This window comes from Alligator sinensis, unplaced genomic scaffold (genome assembly GCF_000455745.1).
Source record: "Alligator sinensis unplaced genomic scaffold, ASM45574v1 scaffold203_1, whole genome shotgun sequence".
Lineage (NCBI taxonomy): Eukaryota > Metazoa > Chordata > Crocodylia > Alligatoridae > Alligator > Alligator sinensis.
The window spans coordinates 2,535,081-2,545,790 of NW_005841949.1; the positions used below are offsets into that span (position 1 = coordinate 2,535,081).

The 10,710-nt window shown below is 40.5% G+C and overlaps 1 protein-coding gene across 1 annotated transcript in view; it reads left to right on the top strand.

Annotated features, from left to right (window-relative positions):
• Positions 1 to 10,710, top strand: part of CNOT1 (CCR4-NOT transcription complex subunit 1) — a 94,930-nt gene that overhangs the window by 46,639 nt on the left and 37,581 nt on the right. Inside the window, 7 exon segments of the mRNA XM_006020194.1 lie at positions 1 to 134; positions 640 to 771; positions 2,001 to 2,125; positions 4,112 to 4,398; positions 5,568 to 5,646; positions 7,106 to 7,336; positions 8,676 to 8,816. The exon segment at positions 1 to 134 is cut by the window's left edge and continues 29 nt beyond it. Coding sequence (XP_006020256.1) covers positions 1 to 134; positions 640 to 771; positions 2,001 to 2,125; positions 4,112 to 4,398; positions 5,568 to 5,646; positions 7,106 to 7,336; positions 8,676 to 8,816 — 1,129 coding nt within the window.

Here is a 10,710-nt window from a genome sequence, read left to right on the forward strand (position 1 = left end):
GCAAGGCTTCCCTCCTAACTTGGGCTCTGCTTTCAGCACACCTCAGTCACCAGCAAAAGCATTTCCTCCCCTTTCCACCCAAAACCAGACCACAGGTTTTAGTGGCATTGGAGGACTCTCTTCACAGCTTCCAGGTATAACTGTGTGGGTAGATTTGTTTGAATTGTACATTAACAGAATTGCTTTACATTGCCCTGGTGAAGGTTATTGAGCAAGGAAACCAGTGTTCTACATTTTCTGGGATATAATCATAAAGCCTTTGCTGTTGCTTCAGCATTAAAGTATTTGGGTAACTATGCAACCTAAATCAATGCATTATGCTACAATACAGTTCAAATTACTGGTGTGCAGCTTCTGTATTTAAGTTGAAATGCTTTACCATTTTTAAGATGGTCTGAAATGTGGTATTAGTGCTGGATTTAAATAAAAGGATGGATTTTTAGTCAGAATGAGTTAAAAAGATTAAATGTTTTGATATACTTCTACAGGGTTGTTAGATGATAGTGAAGAGTCAAAGAATTGAGCGACATGAGCCTGTCTCATGCTAGCTTGTTGAGTTTGTGGCCCGATGAAGTGTTCTGATGCATGCAGCTAGCTAAGAGTGTAAAGGAGGTGACCAGTGCCTTATTTGCTTGTCAGTAGGTGGTCTTACTACGGGTAGCCTGACTGGTATAGGAACTGGGGCCCTTGGCCTCCCTGCAGTGAACAACGATCCATTCGTGCAAAGGAAACTGAGCACATCTGGACTGAACCAGCCTACATTCCAGCAGAGTAAGATGAAACCTTGTAAGTGGTAGTGTTGTCTGTGACTGTGAAGTGTGACTGTGATATGCAGTTAATCTGCATTTTCTTCAGGGAAGGCTGGCAGCTAGGAGTTGGTAAAAGGCAGAGAAATAGGGGTCTTGTATTCAACCTGAAGCATGAAACAGGTTATTTCTGATTTGCTATATTAGCAGCTTACTAATAGCCCATGAGAGTAGAAAAATCTGTTTTGAAACAGTGTATATGTGACAGTGAAGCACTCTAAATCTGCATGAACAGTATTCCACTGCTTTCTGTTCTGCTATATATTGAACAAAATTTATATCCTGCTTCTGTAGGGGGTTATATATGTTACAAAATGAAATTCTGTGGAGTAAAATTATATCAAAGTTGTTTGGGTAAGATTCCCTTTCTAGTATAGAACATGAGAGAGATGAATAAGATGCTAACACTGGGGTGAAATAGGCTAATGCTAACCCATACCAGTGCAGCCAGGTCTCTGGCTCTACCAGGTGGAACTACATCTCTTGTTTTGGTGTGGCATTTCACTGTAGCACAAGGTGGCCTTTTGCCTTTAAAAGGTACAGATATAAAAACTGCCACATCTTCATTTTTAATTCAGTTAATCTTGTTACTTGGTAGTGCCTCCATAAAAGCTAAATGTAAGTCTATAGTGAATGTACAGTTGGAAGTGATGCTTGAGTGATTCTCATTTTGCAATTTGGGCTAAGCTTTCAGTGATAGGACTTGGCTTGGGCACAGTGGTTGGCATGAAAGTGCTTGTGTGAAAGACTGTCTGCATGTTAGTGTTGTGTAGCATGCTCTGTTTTTAGTTCTTTGCATGTATATTGAGTTAGGTATCAATTGATCAGATTAATTTCAGAGGTGAAATATATTTTAAGAATATAACAGTGCAAGTTAAGAATCTTCCTGGAAGCTTTCAATTTTTTTTTCCATAATGATTAACTTTAAACAAAAACAAACCAAAAACCAATTTAATCTCTTTCAGTTAGTGATTTTTTTTAAAAAATAAAATTTGTTTTCTTTAAACTTATGTGAATAAAATTTACTTGTAAAGCACATTTTTAGCCCTGTTTAGAGAACAAAGTAAACTTTATGTACATTATTTACCCTAGTTGAACTGATACTCTGAAAATGTTTGGAAATTTTTGCTAATGAATCAACTACAATAATCTCTTGTTTGGAACATCATTCATTGTTGTCTATCATCCCAACAGCCGATTTATCTCAGGTGTGGCCAGAGGCAAATCAGCACTTTAGCAAAGAAATAGATGATGAGGCAAATAGCTACTTTCAGCGCATTTATAACCATCCACCACACCCAACCATGTCTGTAGATGAGGTGAGTTTTGTTCTGTAGCAGTCACATCAGCTATCTAGAGACTTGCTATATGGTTGATGGTAGTTATTCCTTAATGTGGTTATTTATAAACAAATATTGGGATGATGGCAGCCTAAAGCTTTGTTTTTTGTTTTGATGGTAGATAAGGAGGAATAAACTTTACCTGTGATGCACAGAGTATCTCCCAACTGCTCTTGTATGTGAAGTGCAGTTTTAAGTTCCATCGATTTCTTTTTTTAAAAAAAAAAAAAATTATGTGCCTGAAACTCCTGAATAATGCCAAAATGGGTGAACCCAGTTTTGTGAAATCAGAACAAGTATTCAAGAATCTTCACCTTTAAAAAGAGAGAGAGATTTGTTAATAAAACCAGAAAAATGCAAGGCAGTGGAAAGTCTTGACTTGCTTTTTAAATCAGACTCCTTCAGATTAATGGTGTCCCTTGAAATGTATTTTGTATATTTGTGGATTATTGAAAAGCACTTTTTAAATGTTGTTCCCTTCCTAAACTTGGTTTTAAAGCAATAGAATGGTACAAAGCAGATATTAGGAAAGTCCTGCCTGATAGTTGCAGAAAATTACAAACATGCATATTTATCTCTAATATCTAAAACATATTTGGCCAAAATGTAAGATTCAGTGTAGCAACACAAGTGATAAATACTCTTACGGTTGCTCCCAGCAATTATTTCACATTATTCCCTGCTAAAATGATGTACAGAAGGGATTTATTCTAATATTCAGAAGCAAATATCAGAAATACAAATCTGACATATTAGAATATCCAAGTATATGATGATGCTTTAACTGTCTGTTTCATCTGAGTAGAGCAGGCTCTTGCTCATGTATTCCTTTTGCAAGGCCACTGCTTTCCAGGAACCATATTTTTGAAGAAAGATGAGTGCAGTTCCTTTTAAGGGTAGTGTGACCCCTTGTGAGAGCAGATGGGCATAATTAGGAATGTTGCTCAAGTGCACACTTAGCACCCAAAGTATCAGTAAACTTGCCTTACCGTGCAATAGAAATGCTCTTTTTGAAAGCTTGAGTGTTCATTTGCTGTCGTCAAACTTCACAAGAGGCAGATTTTCAAAATGCGGTTATGCTAATTAAAATGGTATCTTGGGGTTCTGCATCATGAGCAAAACGCTCATTTTCCCTACTGTCTGAACTGAAATTCAGATGAAGTGTACTACCTTGCATATCATCCCTATGTAGGATTTTTTTCACTTAGTGTAATTATGTTGTGAGAACCAAAAGATCCAGTTTAGTTTCTCACCTGTTATCTGCATGATATTAATAAGGTCATCGTTTTTATAATAAATAAAAGCAGACACAAGTGAACTCCACTTTCTGACCACAGTTGCTCTTAAATATTTTAAAATATGTTAACAAATTCAGCTCACCTTGATCAAAACCAGCTAAGATTAAGCCGGCTGACCTTTTATGTGCTACCAAATAGATCGGGGCGGGCAATTATTTCAGGCGGAGGGCCACTTACTGAGTTTTAGCAAGCCATCGAGGGCCGCATGACAGGCAGCCAGGGGCAGATAAATATTAATTTTCTAAATTTTTTTTTAGAGGTCCCGCTGGCCTGATATAATGGCCTGGCAGGTCGCATCTGGCCCGTGGGCCGCATTTTGCTCACCCCTGAAATAGGTAGACCATTTAAGAGCTTTACTGCAAATAAAATGGTTTTCACTTTTTTTTCAGGTCAGTATTCTGCTGTAATAACAAGATTTCTGCTGTTCACAGTCTGCATAATTCCCACCCTAAAAGCTTGTAGTCTTGCCTTTTTTTTGATACCTCAAGGATTTTGTAGAGTGTTTTATTTACATACAGATATTTTTGGTAGTTTTGTACTAGGGGTTGGGCTTTCCCCACTGCGGCTAACATTAGTGAGTAGTTGCAGTTGCTCTTGAGCCTCCTACTGGTGTGAAAGGGCTGAGATGAAGCAAGTCTCTCAGTAACAGTCTCTGATTTCTTTGCAGGTATTAGAAATGCTACAGAGATTTAAAGACTCCAACATTAAACGGGAACGAGAAGTGTTTAACTGTATGCTGAGGAACTTGTTTGAGGAGTACCGATTTTTCCCCCAGTACCCAGATAAAGAGCTGCACATAACAGCCTGCCTCTTTGGTGGGATAATAGAGAAAGGACTGGTTACTTATATGGCATTGGGCCTTGCCCTGCGCTATGTTCTTGAAGCCTTACGAAAGCCTTTTGCATCCAAAATGTACTATTTTGGTATTGCTGCACTAGATAGATTTAAAAATAGGTGAGTCACTTTTTTTTATAATACCTGCATGGAGTATCTTTGTTAAACTTATGCCTGTTCTTGTAGTATAAGTAAAACAATGCAGAGTTACTGGTTTATGTTGGACAACTAGCGCATCTCAGTTGAAACATAATTCTAAAATTGACCAAGTCTAGAATGAGAAACATGTACCATCCACTAATTACATGGTAATTTCTATGTTGGAAACAAAGATTAACTTCACTCCATTTTTTCCTATGTGTAATACATATATATATATCTTAGTAGGTTCTTGGAGTAGGTGCTTCCCTAGTTAAAAATTCACTACTTGTGTGCTTATTTATCCAAGAGTAACTAAAGTTGTCCTTTAGTTTCTGATCAGTCTTTCATTTAAGTGATACGCATTTGGATTTTGGTTTCTTAGTAAACATTGCATTATCAATCCTTAAAATACTTAGTTCTCAAACTTTCTGAATTTAGTTATTTGCAATGCTTTATTCTCTGAACATCTGCTCCTGCCTACAATGCCTATTTCTCAGTTACCTGTGTTCCTGTTCACCCTGTCATCCAGCTTTGGAATATTTACAGTTATAACAACAGAGCTGGATCAGAATAATATAAAAGTACGTTATTAAGACTGGCATACCTAAAATTTCTTGAGCCACCTTATTTTCCCCCTACCACTCTCCTCCTAGAATGTATGTACCATTTTAAATGGGATATCAAAAAAGAAGTGCCCCAAAGTGGGTGACAATATCTGGCATTCATAAGATATATTGCAATAAAAACAGTGTGTGCACAAAGGAAGATACTTAGAACTAGGTATAGGATAGTTCTAAATAGTGAGCTACAATTAAATATACCTAGCCTATACTAGAAACAGATGCAATTCAACATCTAGTAAATTTGTTGATTTGTATAAAATGTTAAACTTTGTCTAGGACATAAATACAGAATCTTGGAACAAGATGAATTGAAATGAGTACATCAGATTTTATGAAACAGATGTTCCTGTACAAAATTTCTTTTATAGATAGGCAGGCATGGTTCTTTTGAGTAGATGGGTTTAGATGTAGCTTTGATCTGGTGAGGGAGTGACGTGTCCAGTAACTAGTTTGTATTGTTCTGTGGTATCATTCTTGGTCAGGGCTCTCAGTTCTGTAACTAATGGTTAGTTTTACTGTTGACAGATTGAAGGACTATCCCCAGTATTGTCAGCACTTGGCTTCTATTAGTCACTTTATACAGTTCCCTCATCACCTACAGGAGGTGAGTGTTTAAAAATTGTACAAACTAAGCTTCTGATTGTAAAAACATTCTAATGCTTGAAATTGGAAACATCCGAAACCTTTGTAAATTTTGTTTGACAATGCAAGTCCATCCAAGTTTTAATGCCTTGTGAGGAAAGTAGTTTTTAAATACTTTTTCTTGGGATTTGGGAGGATGGCAGTATGAGAAGCCAGTGCCTTCAAATTGAATTTGGATTGAGTTTATAATATGTACCCAACTACTAGTTACACAGCCAACTACATGTTGCCACTCAACACCTTTAGGAAAGGTCTGTCCTCAATTAATATATAAATAGGTTCTAACTTTTCCCCTGAGTTTTCCTTGTATTTACACTCTAGTCCCCTTAAGAATTGTGGACATCCTAGCGAATAAGTGCCATTCAGTTAAACTTCAGTCCTATAGTAAGACCTGCTTACAGTAATCCAGACAGGGACAGAAAAATTGGTTCCTGAAGGTCTGATCAAAATAATAGGAATGTGCTTTAATCCGAAGAGTAAAAAGCCATATTATAGGTAATATATTTCTCAGTAGTGCTTCTGTTTGTGAGGGAGCTTCCAGAAGCTGCTAATAATGCCAGGACTCATTGATGTTTTAGTCCAAATTGGTTTTAAAAAAAGAAAGGAAGGAGAGGTTTTCTCCACACGTAAATCGGAATGATTATAGCTATGCTAACAAAAGCAAATTACCATAGCTATTTTGACTATTTGTTTACATGCTTAAGTAATCTGGCACCTGCATTATAAATGCCTTGATTGCACCACTATCAAAAGATGTTAACTCAGCAGTTTTCCATTGCAAAGTTATTTCAGTTGGTACCAGCATTTAAAACCAAATGCTTTGGAACCTGGCTTTTTGCTTGATGGTTGCATGTTGTAAGGTTTCACCTATTTTTGTACTGTCATAGGAGTCTCTAGGAAAATTTTATTCACTCTGTGTAGCAGGTCTCTTGATATATACACGTTCTTTTCACAAATTCTTCCCTTGTATGTTTCTGGTAACCAGATCTGTAGGGTTAGGAATGGTGGGTCACTGTCTGTAGAACTTGAGTTGTTGAGCTTTGTGGCATTCAACAGCAACTTGGGGGTAGCATTTATGACTGAAGGTCACACCATTTAGCCCTTTTTTCCCCAGTAAGACTTAAATAAATGGGGACAGGAAAGAAAAGGCTCATTCAGTAGAGCTGCCATTCATAGAGATATTATGTTTAAGTTTTGTTTTGCTAATTCAGGCTTTAGGAAATGTACAATAATTACAGTATTACACAGATTTGTCTAGTTATAAATCTGTTGGTGAAATTACCCAGGAACTTTCCTTGAAAATTTCAAGACCACAATTTTCTGTGAAGTGAGATGCAGTAAAATGTAGAAGTGTCTGGGTGTTAGTACAGGTCTACAATTTCATTGCTGCATGTGAATTTCACTTTTTGCCTTACCTTCAGTACATTGAATATGGACAGCAATCCAGAGATCCTCCTGTGAAGATGCAGGGTTCAATCACCACCCCTGGAAGTATTGCACTTGCCCAGGCCCAAGCCCAGGCCCAGGTTCCAGCAAAAGCTCCTCTTGCTGGTCAAGTCAGCACTATAGTAACCACCTCAACCACCACCACTGTTGCAAAAACCATTACAATCACTCGACCAACGGGAGTCAGCTTCAAAAAAGATGTTCCGGTAAGCTCTCTCATTATTGCATGCATTTCTTATTGTGCGATTTGAAGAGTTAAGGAGATTGGTGATTCTGAACAGGTTCTCAGTAGGAATGTTCTGTATTGTAGACTACTGGGTTGCAGTCCTGTTGATCCATATTTATATCTTAAAAAACATTTAACCTCTCAAATCCTAGACCTGCGTTTTAGAGGTGTTTCTCTATTGATTTGGGAAACTGTGAATATGGTATTGAATAATTTCTTTAATTCCCAAAACAAAACTGCAGATCTGAAGTTTGCTTTTTCCCTTAAGGATTTCTTTTTCAGTGAAACTCTTGAAAAAGATAGCAGACTTTGCTTTCTGAGCTTAAGAAATAAGCGCTGCTCAGCCATATCTGTTCAACAAATACTTTTGCCTGCTTTTTGGGGAGCTGGTGAACAGCAAGGGTAGAGATCTTTTTTTCTTTCCTTTAATGTTACCCAAGTCACTGAGAGAACTGTTACTGGAATTGGGTAATGTCCAGAAATGGGTAGCCAAAATTGTCATGGAAAAAGCATAGAAGCCTGCTTGCAGCAGCAGCTGAAGTTTCTTACCAGATTCAATTACAGTGCATTTGATAACAATCTAAAGCATTTAATGCTGCCTCATATTAAAATCAAGCTTGTATTTAAAACCTGTATAGTGCCTCTCCATATCGCATGGAGTGTACCTGGACAGATTCTTAGCCCCAGACCTGCAACTCAGTTAATTTGGGTTGACTGCTGAGCCAAGTTTGCTAAACTTTTGTATTGGAGTTCTGCACAGATATGGAGATCACCTAGCTGGGCCCAGTTGTACAGTTTTACCCTCCAATTTTTCTTTTTAAATATGATTTAACACTGAAATGCTGTTAAGGAAAAGAAAGGTAAAAACATACCGTTGTTTTCTTTCCCATGTTAAAAATGTGTATATACCAGTAAGGTGGCTGTGCTGTGGTAAATGCAGTTTTTAATAGTATACACTATACATGCTTGTAGTCTTCTTATAAAATAAACTTTGTTGAAGCTAACTTGACTTGCTTGCAGGCTAGTTTTTGACAATAAACATCATCCCATTTCCCCCCCCCCCCTTCCCTTCCCAATGTTTTTTGCAAAAAAGCTAATTGTGTAAAAGATACTGTGGTTTTCCTGGAACAGGGTTCTTGTTAAACATACTCCTTGTTCCCCTATTCTGTTCCTCCCCCGTCCCATGCTGCTTTTCAAAAAGTGAAAAAGAAAGTGGTAACTTGAATAAACTAAACAAAAGCTTGCTTTGACTTTTCCTCTGTCTCTCTTGAGACACTGTCCCTTCCATTTTTTCCTAATTTGTTGTTTTATTCCTACAGCCTTCCATTAATACTACCAATATTGATACCTTGCTAGTTGCAACAGATCAAACAGAGAGAATTGTGGAACCCCCAGAAAATGTCCAGGAAAAGATTGCATTCATCTTCAACAATCTATCTCAATCAAACATGACACAGAAGGTGTGTAACAGTGTTACCTTATTAGCTTTTTTCAGCATTCTTTTCTAAAGCTATAGATGAAGACAGTGAAGTGAAACTTCTGTAAAAACAAACCTTGCAGATCTTAAATAGAATGCCTGTGTAAACAAAAGTATGCTTTAACAAAAGACTAGTTTTTTTTATAGTATCTCAGGGTCTGAGTTATAAGCCCTTTTCTTGCAGGAAAGATTTTATGTTCCGACTCTGCTGTAAGCAAATCAGAGAAGTATTCCTTTTTAAAGACAGCTACAAAATATTTCCTTTTGACACCCGCCTTAAAAGCTTAGCACAGGGGCGGGCAGTTACTTTGGGTGGGTGGAGGGCCGCTTACCCAGTTTTGGCAGGCTGTCAAGGGCCGCATGGGTTGCCCCTTGCCCTTGTCACCATCTTGGGACCAATGTCCCAGGGCCAGCACTGGTGGGGCCCAGAGCAGGGCATAGGCTGGTAGGGGTCTTGGGCTGGGCTGCACCAGCTGGGAGAGTGGGGAGCTGGTCCGGATCCATAGAGCCCTTGCTGGAAGGGACCCCACGCTCCTGCCACCCTGCTCTGGGTCCCAGTGGCACTGGCCCCAGGACACCGGTCCAGGCCCCATGCTCCTGCACCTGCTCACTCCCAGTGCCCCCCAGCCCTGTGGTACAAGCGGGGGGGCAGTGCACAGCCCCAACCCCCTGCTTGCTGGCAGGGAATAAGCTGGTGCTGAGTGCGGGGAAAAGTGGCCCCTCGCCTCATGCCTGGGGCTCCCTACTGCAGCTGCTCGCAGCCCATGTGGGGCTGTCTGGAGCAGACACAGGCAGCCCCATGCGGGCTGTGAGCGGCTGCAGTGTGGGGTGCTGGCCACAGGGCAGGGGAGGAGGGGCAGCTTCCGCTCAGCTTTTCCCCGGGCTCCTCCCCTGCCCAGGATCCTCCCCTCCTTCCCCCTTACCTGTGGTTCTGGCCAGGGCAGCCACATGGTTTGTTATGGGAGCCCGCCAGGCTTCCCCTGGGTCCTACTGCCCTTGGTTCCTGTCCTTTTTGACAGGAACCAAGGGCAGATAAATATTTATTTTCTAAATTTTTTAGGGGCCTCGTGGGCCGGAAAAAATGGACTCGCAGGCTGGATCCAGCCCGCGGGCCGTATTTTGCCCACCTCGGCTTAGCAGTTCAGGGTACTGGTTTACAGAGATGCGTCTGTCACTCAGCAACAGATAATTTTTAAAAGTGTAAAAATTAAGCGAACTCCTGAATAATTTTGTAAAACAAGTGTAGTACTTGAAGTTAATAACATCCAGTTTCCTTGTTTTGGATATTCTTTATACCCTGTTTTCAAGATCACTCCAAGAACAGAGGTATAAGGACAAAATGCTGAACACATTAGTATCGCTGTTAAAGGTGCACTGATGCATCGGTCCATATCATATCGGCAGCAATAAAAGGAAAATTGACATTATTGGCAATCGGCATTTTTTGGCTGATGTGGCTGATAATGTCACTTATGAAAAATGCTGTGTGCTGCTCAGCCACGGCAGGGGACAGGGCTGCAGGCAGTTTGTGCAGAGTGGGGAGTGGCTGCTGCTGCTGCACGCATCCCCAGGAGAGGCATGGGATTCATGTGCCCCTCGGATCTGCATGGGGCGAGGGCGGTCAAGGGGCTGGGGAAGGGCTGCCCCAGCCTCTTCCTGGGCAGATGGGGGGAGGGGCCAGAGCTGTGCTCGGGGCAGGCGGTGGTGGCATTAGGAGGGGGTCTATGGGGTGGCTATGCCGAACTTTGGGGTGGCTATAGCTTACCCTGTAACCCTCCTAGTGCCACCCCAAGCACAGCCTGGGACTGCTGCCCTGCCCCCCCCACCCCGGAAGAGGCTGCAGTGGGCAACCTGTCTTGCCCCGCGCACCAGTCCAG